Below are 16836 nucleotides of genomic sequence, written 5' to 3'. Positions count from 1 at the left end.
TTTAAGAAAGCCAAAAGAAAATTTTGCATTTTATTTCATTTCCATCAACATATTCTGTACACCATTTGTATAAGTTATTCAATTATTATGGGCATCAAGACTTTTTCTCATTGGAAACATTGCCTCAAGCAGCACAGCTAACACAATAAGAGAAGGGATAATAAGTTTCCAACCAGAGGGTTGAGGAAGAAAGTATACATTTCTAGAGACGGCTTCTTCGGCTCGATACAGCTGGCTTGAAGCTAGCAATGCCAGTGAGTTCCCTACCTGTTACCAAGCTGTTGATGTCATAGGTGCCTTCATACGTGTAGATCGGCTCCAAATCGCAGAATGCCTGAAATGAAACTCCCAAAATTGAGAAAGGAAAAATAGGTAAATAATTGTATGGGGGTGGGTTATTGCAGCTCAATTTTCTCAAAAGAAACAGTCCCAATTCTTCTATGACTGCAAACTTTGCCACAACTTTTGTCACAACTTGCACATATGTCAGCTTGTGATTGAATTACATCCCTTGCACATGAGGTGAAAAGTAATCCAATCACCACTTGACATGTGTAAGTTGTGGCAAAGTGTGTCCCTAGACTTTTTTATCTATCTAGCCATGTAAATAAGCAATTGTTCTATCTATTGGATTGGGCAAATGATAGCTAGCAAGTTCAATTAATAATTGTGCTTCAAGTGATCTCTCACTTGGATTATGTCTCATAAAATTACATTCTAATTTAGACCCTTCACAATCCAATCCTTCGCAATTGTTAATTTAAACTTTTTCTAATAAAATTACAGCATTAATACCTTTGCAACTAGAAAATCAGCCAATATTCCATTACCACCAAGTAACTCCCGCCCAATTGCAGCAGTTTCTCTTGCCTTCAAGGTGATCCATGACTGAAGAATTATGGGGGAAAAAAATGTCAGCACAAGGAACTTACAGCACCTATCACAAATTTAAAGATTTCTAAAGGTACCTTTCCCAAGCTTGCTTGACCTGGAGTCATTTTACCATTCTCATACAACTTGCAAAGTCGCCAACCAACAAGAATCATTGCTTGAACATTACCGAGCATCTGAACAAGTTTCAGTTGATTGATTTGGAAAGCTGCTAGTGGTGCTCCAAACTGTTTCCTCTCCTTCAGATATCTTTAAATCAATTGGAAATATAATCACGTCACTTCCAAAAGCTTAAAATGAAATAGCACAGTGCAGAAGAACAGAATTTACTCTGGTACCTGTGACACATATCATAGATGCCCATTGATATGCCAATTGGTTGCCAGGCAACCATAACACGTGAAACTGCAAGAATCTGTTTTGAGGCAGCAATTGCAAATAAGCAACATGAAAAAACAGGAACACACATGAATACTATAAATCATGGAACTACACGGAAAAAGAAATTGAAAACCAGCAAAGTATATGCAGAAAATTCATGTACAAAAGCACTGCAGGTATTACTACAAAATACTACCATTGGCAGCATCATATATTTGAAGGAATAGATGATTTATGGAGACAACAAACACATTTTGATCGCTCTCTCTTGCTGGGACTCTGCAATTTCATGTGTGTGTGGTTGAATGAACTACTACTGATTGATTTGGTTGAAGTTGATGCCCCAACATTCCAGATGGTGAGCAATGAACACATTAGTAATGCAATGAGGTCAGAAGAACACATAAAAGTGGCATGTTTGCACAATGGTGGCTAGCATTCTGTTTTGGTGCACTCAAGTCTAATGGCTTGAAACCCAAGGTGTTCAAATTTCTCTTGGAAAGAAAAAAACCAAACTATTGCAGAACCTACAAGACTAAAGTTGAAGTTCTGTATATAGCACATACTATGTGCTGTTTTCAAAGGAATAAGGTATTGATTTTTTCATTAGATTACTCTGCACAAGGACTAAGAAAGTTGTTCACACAATAAAAGGATATTAATAGCAAGCATTTTGTGTTGATATGATATTAGGGGTAAGGCTACCTACCAATCACCTCTCCCAAACCAGGCAAATGTGGGAGCTTTGCGTATTGGGTACTACCTCTATTATATTACCATTTTTTTTTCTTTTTTTATAATTATAATATTACCATGTTTCCAATACTGACATGTAAAAAAGATAAAATCTGACCAAAGTAGATGATACATGATATATGATAGTCATTTGGTTTTATTCGCACAATAAATGATGTATTATCACAACCGAAGATGCCATTCTGCCCACTTATAGATGATAGCCAAAAAGAAAACCATACACAGCAGGAAGTATACAAATGATGAAGGACAAGCAACATTTAAGACAACTCATCACACCCATACCTTGTTTGTATCCTGAAAAGAATCAACGCCAGGTATCCTGTCCTCATCAGGAATAAAAACTTTCTTTAAGAGAATATCTCCATTTTGAACAATCCGTAGGCCAATTTTATTTTCTATTTTTGTAACTGTTAATCCAGGCGCATCCTTCTTTACTATAAATCTGAAACAGAAAGCAGAAATATCACACATGAAGAGGATGCCAATATAGAAAACCAACTATCTGCCTTCTCAAACAAAAGCCAGTAAAATTGTACCACTTAAATGTACAAGTTTAGGATGACAATCCACCAGCAATGCAGGGAATCCTACAAAAGATCATCTAATTGAGCAATGACAGGCAATTGATGAAGGTTTCAAGGTTTGCTTTCACCCTTAAAGTTTGGGGTTGTTTTCATTTTGGCCATTTACGTTTCAAAATATTAATTTTGGCCCTTCATGTTTGATTTGGTTTACATATTGAGTATGCAGTCCATTTTCGTTACTAATCTAACCATTAACTCATTAAGTTCCCTTCATATCTAACTATTTCATGAAATACTAACTCTAAAGTCTAAAATCCTGTGGAATGTAAGAATTATATTGTTGTACAGAAAAACATATTATGGACAGTCATATTACTAACAGAAATAGACAGCATGGCAGTATGAAAAGGGAATCAAACATGAAGAGCTAAAATGAAAATTTTGAAATGTCAAGGGCCAAAATGAAAACAAAAGTGTACTTTAATCTAATTTTTACTTTCATATAGGGTCTCCAATACTAACTTTTGTGGGTTGTTGGTCTCTGCTTTTCTCAGATGAAAGGATTGATCCTTACGCTCTAATGAGTATATATTGAGGCATCACTTGGTGCAAATTATGTTTAGATATCACATAAACTGCTTTGTGAATGTTAATTTGATGTTCATCTAGTTATCAAGGGAGAATTTTCAAAAAGAAGAATGGATGTTATAATAGGTCCGACATGGGTAGAAAAGAAGGATGATAAATAACAGAAAATCCACAGGCATGGATATACCGTGTCCAACATGACAGCCATCCAAAACCTCAATAGAGGGCCAGGGCATAAGTGCATGGTTACCAACAAACTACAAGGAACAAGCATATAAATTTGTACATAAGTGTTTTTGTCTCTACGAACAATAGAGAACAATGTAAAGAGGAAAGTAGCACCATACAACACATGACAAGTTTCACAGGGAAAAAAAAAGATATGTTTGTAATTAGAACAAAAGAAAGAGGAAAGGATCACTATACAACATAGAGACCAATTAGGCTCTTTTAATGACCCACACATATGTTTGAATAGGTTTCCAGCCCATAAATTTCCAGCATGTCAATGCTCGGGTAAAGCATCCTGCATATCATAGAGCAGATCACCTACCCATTTATCTGATTTGTTGTGGTGTTCCTCGCAAAAATAACCAACAAATCTGCAAAGGTACTGTTTCCAATCCAGCGCTTTTGGCCCTCAAGTATCCAACCTCCTTCCACCTGATCATCCCAATACAACAGCAAAAACATAAAGTTCCAGATATGAATGTATGTATGAAAACTGGTGTTATTTGTGGTAGACAAATAAATAGAAAAGAAGTTGAGTGCAAGAACCTTTGTTGCTATCGTTTTCAATGCACTAGCATCACTTCCATATTCAGGCTCGGTCAAAGCCTTAAGATGTGGAAACAACATATTTCAGTGACTAAAGTTTGACAGAAACTCATATTAAACATGTTTTTGGAATCCCATATGGTAATACAATGCCAAGGGCTTCTTACCCAACACGCTACAGTTTTTAACTCTGCCAAAGAAGGTAGATATTTTTGCTTCTGAGCCTCCGATCCACACAATGCTATAATTGGCAGTCCAGACAAGTAATATTAAGATTTATTAACAGCATCTTGTTTTTCTTAATTAAAAAATTAAAATAAATAAAACACTTCCACTACTTTTATCAGGTCAAGACAATTGAAAGGTAATATGCAGATCTCACCAATTGTCAGCATTGCCAGAGATGAATGCACCAGTATGAAAGTAGAGCAGCTTGCATCAACTCTAGCAACTTCTGCTGTAGCAACAGCGCTTCCAGTAATGGAGTGACCAGGACACCCATAACCCTGAGAATCAGAACTAGCTAAACATCCCATTCACCACATCTAACAGCTCAAAAGGGAAAGGAAAAAAAAAATGCATATACCTTGATTGTGCCACCAGTAATACGCAAGGCACCAAGTTTTGGAATAACATGAAAGGGAAACTTCGCCTTCTCCCAATACTGGAAAGAAAAAAAATGTATAACTATTTATTTGCATTTGAACATCTATCATCTTCAAAGACAAAGCATCACTTTTCCAATGCCTAAATACCATTCCATAATTTTACCATTGTATTCACAAACTATAGTTTCCATCTTCGGAAAATAAAAATAATGATAAGAGTAATGTGATAAAAATATACCTCTGTCATTATTGGGGCTATTTCTTTTTCCATGCACTCTCTTACGTTCTTCCTCACAGTCTGCTCCTCAGGACTCAATAGATCATCAAGTTGATAATAGTCTGACGCTGTAAATTTTATATACCATGAGACAGAGATAAGAAAGTGACCCACCAAAGAAAATTTTGGTTACTCTCATAAAGTGCAACACGCCAAGGCAACTACAGGGGAAATACTCAAAGTACAAAACATATGTTACCAGTTATAGGAAATAAACTATCATATGCACCAAATCTTATAATTGGGGAAATGATAAACAGAACAATGAAAGAGAAGGCAAAATATAAGATGATGACTTTGACAACTACGAAATGTGAATAGAAATAGTTGAGATATAAATTCCTGAACAATCTCTTATTTGAAAAAAGGAAGAGAAATCGCAACAATCTACATTAGAACAGACAAGACCAAGAGATTGTTGGTGAAGCCTGTGGCACATGTAGAACGATAAACTAGCAAAAGACACTTAACTTTGATTGGTAAAAGGGATAGAAAAGTGAAGCAAAAACAAAGCATCCTGTCTTAAATTCAAATTATATCCTTGTATTGAATTGTTTTTAATTAAACTATAAAGATAAGAATCTCAAATTACCCATATAAGACATTTCTCTCCCATTTTCTTCCCATTTCAAAAGATTAAAAATAGCGATCCGGTATATAAATTAATAACCCCTCACTTTTTTCTTTCCATCCCACTTTTCTACTCTACCAAACAGGCGAAAATATCAAATCCATCTTCCATTTTCTCTCCACTTGGTTCAAAATGCACCTTATCAGACTCCTCATATAATCACTTAACCGAGCTACAACACAAAATGCAAATCCCATCTTCACTAAAACATACATACATATAAAAATTTGTTTCCCTATTGCACAAAGTTCTAAATGCATGAATTGTCCTCACCAATGACAGAAATCACAAGCAGTAAGTCCACAGACACATAATTTTTCACAACTTTTAACGCGACTTGTTATGATTAGTACATAATAAAAAAGTTGTCAGCAGTGGGATCCCGTGAAAGTGACAGCGAAAAGTAGTCATGCCTTTAACAATAATAAAATCACAAAAGCTAAAATTTAAATTTATCAATTCTTACTACAAGGTGGGAAAATGGAAGCTGGAGTTGCTTGTGGGAACGCAACAGAGATATCCAACGGTGGTGAATTAAAATAAGAGGTCCTTGGATGTTCGTCACGATCATCTGCAAATCATTGAAATTAAACCATTCATCAGAATAAATTGATCAAATCGAAAAAAAGCCAATTAAGATGCAGTTACATAAAAAATTGATCATTAATGAGTTCAACCAAAGCTTCAAATTGTGAACAAACCTTGCTTTGTGGAAGAGAAAACTGTCATGGTGGAGAGCTGCGATAAGATTAGGTTTCTGAATCCCAAAAGAAAAATGGAACTCGCAGCAGAGGTGGAAGAAATGTACAAATTTAGTAGCAATATTATTTTAAGGGTTATAGTGATGGCGTTGAATTGTTTTGTGGGTAATAGGATAAAGATGGCACGCAAGTTTGGGATTGGTTAATATTTTAATGCTAAAATGGTGGTATTTATTGCTTCTTAAAAAAAATGGTAGTATTATTTTTGTCCATAATATTTTTACAACAAATTATATGTGGCAAGTTATTACTGGTTGTTATTATTGGAGTAAAAAAGTAATCTTAGTGTTAGTTTCAAATTTGAACTAATAATAACTAATTATTTGTAATTTGTTGAAAAATTATTGTAAACATAGCATCTCTCATTATTTAAACTCTAAAGAGGATACAGAAAATTATTTATTGTTTTTATACTGTTAAAAAAAAAAAAAAAAAAAACTCCAATCTTGCTACGTTAAGAGCTAGAGAATACTATGATCAAAGCAAAAAAATTAGAAAAAAAGGCAGGGACAAAGTGCCAAAAAAAAAATTAAAAAAAAAAGTGCCACCACTCAAAATAGAATTTAAAAGGTAGGTACTCTAATATCTCTCTATATTTTGTTACTGCCATTTGAGTTTTTGTGTTGTGATCCCCAATTTTGGTTTTTATGGATTGTAATTTATTTATTTATTTAAATTTGATTCTGTGTAGGTGGGAATTTATTGACAAAGATCTTATTAGTATTTTAACTATATGCTAAGCATTTCTATCTCTCTTTCACGTTCTTTTTAAATTTTTAGTTTTTTGCTTACTAGGTTCTGTTTGCCAAAATATTCCTAGACCATGATAACCTTTCTTCTGCATGCCTAGAACTTTATTATGCCCAAATATTTTAATTTAATTTTTTCTTTTTCTTTTTACATTTTAGAATTTCTTATATAATTCTATCAGCAAATTATAGCATGTTAATTTTGTTAGTTGGTTTCTGTATTTTGTAGAAGATTTGCATAGACAAGGCCTTTTGGTATTGGAGCAATATCTTTACACTCAATTAAGTGAGGATCAACATTTTGAGAATTGATGTTCATGACCATATCTAACTTATTCTTTGAAATTTTTTTTTTTTTTTTTTTGCAAATTACAACTTATCTATCTGTGGTTTGGTTGAAATTTAAGTTACCTACTTGTTGTTTAAAATTTAACACTTTACTCATGTGAGGTTTCATCAAAAATTAAGTGACCTACCTATGGTTTGAAATCTCATGATGCAAGTGTTTCGCTAGATTTTTTTTTTTTTTTTATCTTATTTGATTTTGTATTTTTATGATTTTTGTGTTTTTGAAGAAGAGAGATATAAAAGTGAAGTAAAATTATATATTCAACCCTGTTTTTAACAAAAGTGGGTTACAGAAATCTAATTGAGCTAACCTCAAGTAGGTAAAGCGTCAAATTTCAAACCACAGGTAGGCAACTTAAATTTCAATTAAACTCCCCTAAAAAAAAAAAATCAATTAAACTACAAGAGGATAAGTTGTAATTTTCCCTCTTTTTTTTTTCCCCCTTTACTTTTTAAATTTTAGAATTTCTTATCAAATTTCATTAGCAAATTATGGCTTCAAAAAACCGTGAATGGGAATATGTCTAAGATCTTACAAATCAAAGTGGATTTCAAATTCATGTATAATACGAGTGGTATTCTAAAAGGCATGCTCCGATCTCCCACACACACACAAAATAAAAAATAAAAAAACACTTATTGATGTTGAAATCATTAATGACAAATTTTACAAAAATAAAAAAGTCTCTACACGCATGCATTCAAAACTTTTAAAAATATCATAGTTTTGCAGGATATAAAAATCATTTACCTTTCAAGGCCTTTTCTTTTTTCTCCATTATTTTCTCATTTGAATTTAGATTCTATAAAAATTGCAAAGTTCTCCGTAATGATTTTTATTCTCTCTTTCAAGAATAGAAAAAATTTAAGAATATTATAGTTTAAGTTTTTTAATCATGACACTCATATGAATAGTAAATGCTTTGTTGGCTTTAAAGTGGTCAAAAAATAATGAATATTTCAATAGTCGATTCAAGATGTTTACATAATTCTTTTAAGATGTTGGAATTAATTATACACTAATTTTTTGTAATTTTTTTCTTTATAAATCAAGTAAAGGTAGGAGGAGATGAATCCATTGACAAAAGTTTGTTCTTTTGTATCTTATTATTATAATTACAATTTGTATATTAATGGAATAAAATTAAGATAAAGAAAGTATTGACATTTAAAAAATAGAAAAATCTTTAAACATGCGCAAAAAGGCTATTATGTACATTGTAGCTCATTTATGTTATTGGATAGAAGCATTAGTTCGAGAAGCATTCAAATTGGGTAATGTTTCTAAAACTAATTTTCTAATGATATAAACAATTGACAGTCACATTAGAAGAAACTAGCATTTTTGCACGTTCTTGGAGACTCTTCTTTTTTATTTTTACTTTTTTCTAAGGGACTACTTTTCATTTATCATAATTTAGGATTGATTCATTTTTCAATCATGAAAATATCTAGAGATGTTATTAGATTTATGTATTTCCAAATGTGTATTGTAGAGTCACGATTTTCAGACCAAGCCCAAAATGTATGGGATCTCGGCCCAGTAAGCCCAATACAATAAATTTGTTGAGAGTGGGTCAAAGAGTTAGGTTTTAGTGCATGGATAACAGTTAAAATGGGTTTTCATGACAATCAAACAGAAATGAACTAAATTTATCAAAGAAAGTTTATCCTCGGCATAATCCGAGGAGCTCTGCTCTTGTATATATTAGATGACAATGGTTACAGGAGTTCTTGAGATTACTATAGTGCTTTCTCTCTCCCTTTTTCTCAGCCCCCTCTCTATGATGGGTTTCTTCTATTATATAGTCATCTTTAAACGATATTGGCCTTCCACTTGTTGATCATCCAAGCCTATACCTGAGTGTCTGTCCCATTAAACACCATCTCTAGCGTTCTGTGAGTTGCGGTAACCGAAGTAGCATTGTTCAGAGGTCATTTCCTCATTAATGCGGCTATGATGTTAGTTGTGTGCATTTAATGCGGATGTGATAGTTTCTCCTTGAATTGCTCCTCCACTATGCTTCCATAGCTGACCCATTGTACTTATCCTTTTCCTTGGGATGCCCCTGGAGGCTGCCTCTGATGGCATGCCGCTCTTCCTTCTATGATCTTGGTTCGCCGAGGACAGGATCGTCCTCGGTGATGTTTTATGGCACCTTGGACTTGCTTCTTTCATCCTTGGACATTTCTTCCTCCTCGACGCGAGCCTTGGGCTTGGTGTAAAATGGGCTGTGGTTGTCAAATTCTTTGGCCCCACAATTAATTTTTACAATTTCCTTCTACAAGTTTTCAAATTTTGAATTGTTACACGATAATTCATTACGAGTATTTATTGCTAATATTGGTAACTATGACCATTTTATTTTGTTAAGTTTATCTAAATTTTTATTTTTATGCAATTAATATTACATATTTGTCATTGTTTTTATAAAAATATTTTAAATTAAATGACTAAACTCAACTCATTAGCTCTATATTAATTATTGACACACACAACCACACTCATTCATATATAAAATAATTCACTACGTGTTTACTTAATCAATTAAATGCTTGAATAATCACTAACTTTACAATTTGTTTCTTGAATTTTTCTAACTTATGACAAAAAGTTATTATAACATAATAACTATACACACTCATGTAACAGATCCTCTCTATTTCCTAATTATTAAATTATGTAAAGTTATATTATATTTATATTGTACATACAAACATCCACGTACACATTATTATTCACACAAATGACATTATAAAAAATAAAAAATAAAAAGTAATGCAAATAATTAATATTAGACACACTCATACACATATAATAAAAATTTATAATAAAAAATGACACTTACAATTCACAAACACTTACTCTTATTTTAGAGTAAAAAATACTTGTAATAAGAGTGCATAAAATTTAAGTTAAGGTGTGCAAAAATATTTTTAAGAAAAAAAATTAATGTATTAAACTTAAAAAAATGTTAAATATATATATATATATATTTTGAAGTCAGGGGGTTCATTTGAACCCCTAGAACAAAGAGTAGAGTCGCCCATGTTAATCCCGAATTATAATTTATGCAAATTATTAACTTTTACCCAAAAAAATAGAATGCCCTATGAGTACGCACTCTTAGAGGCTAGTATTAAAGAAATGAGATAAAAATAGCTTCAAATCAAGGCATTACCCAGTAGTGGTGATGGGGTTTTTGCGTATTTGTAAAGCTAACCTTATCTAGCACTAGTAGTACTTCAGACAGGATGGACTCGAGAAGGGCCCTAGGTTATTTGTTATATTTTTTATTTTTATAGTTGACCTATTTCATCTAAAATCTTAGACTCTTTTTCTCTTTTAATTAATTTAGTTCATTACTGCACAACCTTGTTGTGATGGTCACTTTACAAATATAAGTGCTTGTGGAATATAGGAGGTAAGGGCTGGGATTCAAGTCTCCAAAAAAGAGTTTTACACACATATACATTTAGTTTAGATTATAGTAAAATTTATATCTTGTATATAAAAAAAATCAGTTTATCCTAATTAGTAATTATCTAACTCAAAAACTTAGGAGTATTTATAATCCAGGGATGCAAAAAAGTGTCTATTATATATTCTCAAAACTTATTTTATTATTTTACCATCCCATTTTACATTTCCGAACAATCTATGTCTAGTTTTACTATGAGTTTGGACCTTTTGGTAATATGTCTAACACCCTCATTGGGGTAATACCTTTTACATCCAAATTTTTGTTGTCAAGATTTGGATGTGGCACGTCGTCGTGATGTCAGCTTGGTTCGAGAGGAGAGATTTTTCTAATTCCTATTTAAGGCTTTTTGCTTTCCAATAAAATTTTATTTAATAAAAAAACAGAATAAGTTAAATTTTACACACTTTTACTATAAGTATTTTCAATTTTAAGAGTACAAGTAAGTGTTTGTGAATTATAAGTGTCACTCTTTATTATAAATTTATATTATATGTGTGTGAGTGTGTCTAATATTAATTGTGTGCATTATTTTTTGTTTTAATGTTATTTGCGTGAATAATGATATGAGTGGATATTTGTGTATACAGTATAAATATAATATAACTTTATATAATTTAATAATTAGGAAATAGAGAGGGTTTATTAGATGTGTGTGTATTGTTATCATGTTATAATAGCCTTTTATTATAAAGTCAGAAAAATTATAAAGTTAGTGATTGTTCAAGCATTTAATTGGTTAAATAAACACATAATGTATTATTTTATGTATGAATGAGTGTGGTTGTGTGCGTCAATAATTAATACAAAACTAATGAGTTAAGTTTATTTATTTAGTTTAAAATATTTTTATAAAAACAATGATAAATTAATAGATAATAACAACTGCATAAAAATAAAAATGTTAGACAAACTTAACAAAATAAAATTGTCATAGCTACCCACATTGGCATTAAATACTCATAATGAACTATCTTTTTTTTTTTTTTTTTTTGGTTTCTTACAATGATTTCTTAAAACTTTCAATCAGAAACTAATCACTAATCAAAATTTGAAAACTTGTAAAAGGAAATTATAAAACTTCATTTTTGTTTTTGGTCAATAAGTTGATATATTCAAGTTATCTTTTTATTAAAAAAATTTTAGTTTAAATTTCTTAATGACCCCCTTAAACAAAATTCCTAGAGCCGCTACTGCATAGAAGTTTTGTATATTTGCACATTTTTATAAGTATTGATGTAGGTATTTTTTAGGTTAAAATGTGTAAAATTAAGCATTTTTTGTATTTTGCAAATTTTTGCAACCACTAATGCGGTTGCTCTTAGTATAACAAATTTTTCCATAACTTTACTACGTGGCAATCATGAGTAATGAAAATAAAATAATGGGTCTATAGTTTTAGTACATCCAGTTGCTAACAAAGTTGTGATAAAATTGTGGCAGTTTACTCCTCCGATTTTGATGATATGTGGTACTTGCAGTGCACTAAAGCCAATGAGCTCATGACTAATGGATGGATACACAGGTAGAATTCACGCACCATTGCCCAAGAAAGAAAGGTACCCAAAGGCTAATCAAGGATAAAAAAAAGAGTAGTTAAAAAGCAAATGAAAAAGAAAAAGATAAATGGTATTTATAAAATAGAGATAGTAAAAAACCAAATGAAAAAGAAAAAAATATAACTAGTCGTTTTTAAATGGAGAAGTGGGGTATCGATCCCCATACCTCTCGCATGCTAAGCGAGCGCTCTACCATCTGAGCTACATCCCCTTTGTGTTATTCGGCTGCACAATTTTATATCAAACGGTTACTTCATTCCAAGGTTTCAAAAGTTGCACTTGTACAACACAGAAAGCTAGAAATCAACGAGCACCCGAAAAGGACAAAAGCAAGAATCACGTAAACACATCACAAATTAAAAACAACGGCTCAATCAATCAAAAATAGTGTGTATAAACTATAAAGCTCCAAAAAACTTTGCATCGATATAATCACTAAAAATAAAATAAAAATTCAATAAGTAAAAAAAGACCGAAGAAACAAAAAAGTCTCCAACGAAACCAAAAGATTTCAAATTCTTTCAAACTGAATCGTCATGTTAGCCGCGAAGCAATTGATTCAGAAAGCTGTGCAACACCATCAGGTAATGAAATTCCAGCAAACTCACTGTGCACTGTGAACTGTGCACTGTTTCTCACTCTTTGCCGCTTTTGCTTTTCGAAATTCACTTTCCATTTTCAAACAATCCGTGTTGTTTTTGTAGTTTATCATAATTTAGGATTGATTCATTTTTCAATCATAAAATATTTAGAGATGTGGTTAGATTTATGTATTTCCAAATGTGTATATATTATGTGCTACATATCATCACACTCCTAGGGATTTTTGTGATTGAAAAATACATCAACCTCGAAAAGTTTTTTCATTTAAAAAAAAATAGAAGAGCTTTTGAGGACATTAAACCAAAAAAACTTAGGAGTATGATGAAAAATTATTTATTTTCTAATCACAAAAAAAATCTAGAGTTGTGATGAAAAATTATTTCACCTGCAAAGGCATAATACTCATCACACCCTTAGAATTTTTTTTTGTGATTGGAAAATGTAATAATTTTAAATTATAAAGAATACTCTAAATTAACTCTTACTCCAATAATAGAAGAGCCTCTAAGCATGTGCCTGAGAACGTGCTCAGAGGCTAATCTGTAAATATTAAGAGTATTCAAAAAATTAGTTATTGTTTTTTTTTCCTGTTAAAAATACCTCTAATTTAATTAATCTATTCTAATTCCTTAAAAAAGCGAAATAAGATTAAAATGGTAAATCAACTAAAATTTTCCCACTACCCTCACACTTCCCACTTCCCACTTCCCAGCCCCACTACCACATGTTTCTAACCAAAAATGAGAAAGGCTGGCTACCCGCCCATGATTCCTATAAAAAAAAAAAATTACCAATAGTTTCAATAAAAAAAAAAAAACTTCCATAATTTTTTTTCTTTTTTAAAAAACTACTCACATTATATAAAATTATTTCACCACAAACGCTTAACACTTATTACACCCTTAGGTCTTTTTTGTAATTGAAAAATATATTAATCCCAAATTATAATTTATGCAAATTATTAACTTTTACTCAAGAAAATAGAAGAGCCTCTGAGCACGCGCCCTTAGAGGCTAGTATTAAAGAAAGGAGATATGAATAGGTTCAAATCAAGGCATTGCCCAACATTGGTGATGGGGTTTTTGCGTATTTGTAAAGCTAACCTTATCTAGCACTAGTAGTACTTCGGACAGGACAGACCCGAGAAAGGCCCTAGGTTATTTATTATATTTTTCATTTTTGTAGTTGACCTCTTTCTTCTAAAATTTTAGACACTTTTTCTCTTTTAATTAATTTAGCTCATTACTGCACACTATTGTTGTGATGGTCACTTTACACATATAAGTGCTTGTGAAATGTGGAGGGTAAGGGCGAGATTCAAGTCTCCAAGAAAGAGTTTCACACACATATACACTTAATTTAGACTAAAGTATAATTTATATCTTGCATATATATATATATATATATATATAAAATCAGTTTAGCCTAATTAGCAACTATCTAACTCAAAAACTTAGAGTATTTAGTATCCGGGATGCAAAAAAATGTCTATTATATATTCTCAAAACTTATTTTATTTATTTTACCATCTCATTTTACATTTTTGAACAATCCATGTATAGTTTTACTATGAGTTTGGACCTTTTGGTAATATCTTTTACACCCTCATTTGGGTAATATCTTATTTTTGTTGTCAAGATTTGGATGTGGCACGTCGTCGTGATGTCAGCTTGGCTTGAGAGGAGAGATTTTTCTAATTCCTATTTAAGGCTTTTTGCTTTCCAATAAAATTTTATTTAATAAAAAAACAGAATAAAAAGTTATTAGCATTGAACAAGCCAAGCTAATGATATGACATGATCTAACTCAAGTCTGATTTGAGTATTTTTAAAGCAACCGCATTAGTCCGTGAAATTTTTTTGTCTATTTTGCTAGAAAAAAAAATATTCTTATTTCTATTTTATACACCTATTTTTACAAAACACCCATATTAGTTTATCTATTTTATTGTCTATTTTATTTAAATAATAATATTTCTTTAATTTTTTATTATATCAAACAAATCATTACTCACGTGCCCCGCCCACCTTTTTCTTTTCTTTGTTGTGAGAAGAAGACAAATGAGAGAGCAACCTAACGGGGAGAGATAGAAAAAAGAATTAAAAAAAATTATTTGCACATGAACAGTAATCGTGCATATATGCACAATTACTATTCATTTGCATAGCAGTTTTGCATATTTTCACATTTTTATAAGTACTGATGTAAGTGTTTTTTGGGTTAAAATGTGCAAAATTAAGTACTTTTTGTATTTTGTAAATTTTTGCAACCACATCAGTGGTTGCTCTTAGAGCATCCATAACAGATGTTCTATAAAAAATGTCATTTTGACACACCAAATCTTATTTTATTATTTTACCACATCATTTTATAACATTCCATTTATAAGATGTTTTATCATTCAATTCTATACATTAAAATAATATTTACAACATATTAAAATAATATATTAAACTACTTCCCCATCATCATCATCAGCATCAACAACAACAATAATGGCATAACCACCTCGGCTACAACAACGTCGACAGCCACCACCGGCACAAACCCACATCCACCAACACAACCTTATTAAAAAAAAAAAAAAAACCGTTGCTAGCCACCGACGCATCGCATCCCATGCACCCACCCATTGCTGTTGCCAACCCACCCACCGTCGACCCATCCTTCGGAACCCATTGACAAGCCGGTCCTCCCACCATTGATTTCGCACAACAAAACCCACCACCACCACCCGACCCACCCACCAATGAATCTGACCATCACAACCCACCACCAGTGATCTGCCAATCACTATCTCAACCCACCCATTGCCGAACCCGGTATCAAATCACTGCAAAAAAAAAAAAAAAAAAAAAAAAAAAAACCACAACGACAAAGATTGAAGTGAAAGAAGAAAAGAGTGAGAAGAAAAAACTGAAGGTGATATTTGAGAGGAAGAGAGAAACACAACGAGATTGAGAAGAAAAAAGAGTGAAAGAAAAAAGGAATGGAGAGGCGTGATGTCCAAGGAAGAATGAGAAAGAAGAGAAATGAATAAAGTGAAGAGAGAGGAGAGAGAAAAGAGAATAAAAAAATATTAAATTATATGCCATTTGGTGTCTGTACCATGCCAAAATTGTAAAGATACTATTCAATGTTGCAAAAATTTAACACATTTAACACATCTGATAAAACTCCGTTTTTTGTGTTTAGTATGTCAAATGTGCCATATTATAGCATTTAGCACAAATGCAATAGCTGCTGTAGATGCTCTTAGTGTAACAAATTTTTTCACAACTTTACTATAATTTTACTATAGCTTTACTATGTGGCGATTTATGAGTAATGAAAATAAAATAATGGGCCTATGTGAATCTATGATTTTACCAGTCACAAGTTTTACATAAACAAAGTTATGACAAAATTGTAAAAAAATTGTGGCACTTTACTTCTCCGATTTTTTTTTTTTTTTTGGATGGGTTTACTTCTCCGATTTTGACGATATATGGTACGTGCAGTGCACTACAGCCAATGAGCTCATGACTACTGTATGGAAACATAAGTAGAATTCACGCACCATTGCCCGAGAAAGAAAGTTGCCCAAAGGCTAATTAATGAGAAAAAAAGAGTAGTAAAAAACAAATGAAAAAGGAAAAAATAAATGGTCGTTATAAAATAGAGATAGTAAAAAACCAAATGAAAAATAAAAAAAATATAACTAGTTGTTTTTTAATGGAGAAGTGGGGTATCGATCCCCATACCTCTCGCATGCTAAGCGAGCGCTCTACCATCTGAGCTACATCCCCTCTGCGCCATTCGGCTACGCAATTTTATATCAAACGCTAACTTCATTCCAAGGTTTCTAAAAGTTGCACTTTGTACAACACAGAAAGCTAGAAACCAACGAGCACACGAA

General features: G+C 32.0%; 1 protein-coding gene and 2 non-coding genes across 3 annotated transcripts; all 3 read right to left on the bottom strand.

Moving 5' to 3' along the window:
- LOC112005536 (acyl-coenzyme A oxidase 4, peroxisomal) lies at nt 1-6285 on the bottom strand. The gene is made up of 13 exons (XM_024037804.2): nt 6138-6285; nt 5903-6007; nt 4767-4873; nt 4507-4584; nt 4303-4426; nt 4088-4161; nt 3921-3980; nt 3697-3806; nt 2314-2473; nt 1230-1306; nt 969-1140; nt 796-888; nt 1-334 (listed from the first exon to the last, which is right to left on the bottom strand). The coding sequence occupies exons 1-13, from the start codon at nt 6163-6165 to the stop codon at nt 203-205; spliced, it is 1320 nt and encodes a 439-aa protein (XP_023893572.1). The 5' UTR covers nt 6166-6285; the 3' UTR covers nt 1-202.
- Nucleotides 6286-12473: 6188 nt separating this feature from the next.
- Nucleotides 12474-12546, bottom strand: TRNAA-AGC (transfer RNA alanine (anticodon AGC)). Its single transcript has one exon. It is a non-coding gene; the product is annotated as a tRNA-Ala (tRNA).
- Nucleotides 12547-16653: 4107 nt separating this feature from the next.
- Nucleotides 16654-16726, bottom strand: TRNAA-AGC (transfer RNA alanine (anticodon AGC)). Its single transcript has one exon. It is a non-coding gene; the product is annotated as a tRNA-Ala (tRNA).
- Nucleotides 16727-16836: the final 110 nt, after the last annotated feature.

Source organism: Quercus suber, unplaced genomic scaffold, assembly GCF_002906115.3.
Source record: "Quercus suber isolate HL8 unplaced genomic scaffold, Cork oak 2.0 scaffold_180, whole genome shotgun sequence".
NCBI classification, from domain to species: Eukaryota; Viridiplantae; Streptophyta; class Magnoliopsida; order Fagales; family Fagaceae; genus Quercus; species Quercus suber.
The sequence above is the reverse complement of the archived record's forward strand: the minus strand, read 5'-3'. Positions and strand labels throughout refer to the sequence as shown.

Coding starts and splice junctions, on each gene's coding strand:
- LOC112005536 (XM_024037804.2), bottom strand. CDS start 6,165: ATGACAGTTTTCTCTTCCACAAAGCAAG. Junction 4,874..5,902: donor TTCCATTTTCCCACCTTGTA/GTAAGAATTGAT, acceptor TAAAATTTACAG/CGTCAGACTATTATCAACTT. Junction 3,807..3,920: donor TGAAAACGATAGCAACAAAG/GTTCTTGCACTC, acceptor TGGGATGATCAG/GTGGAAGGAGGTTGGATACT.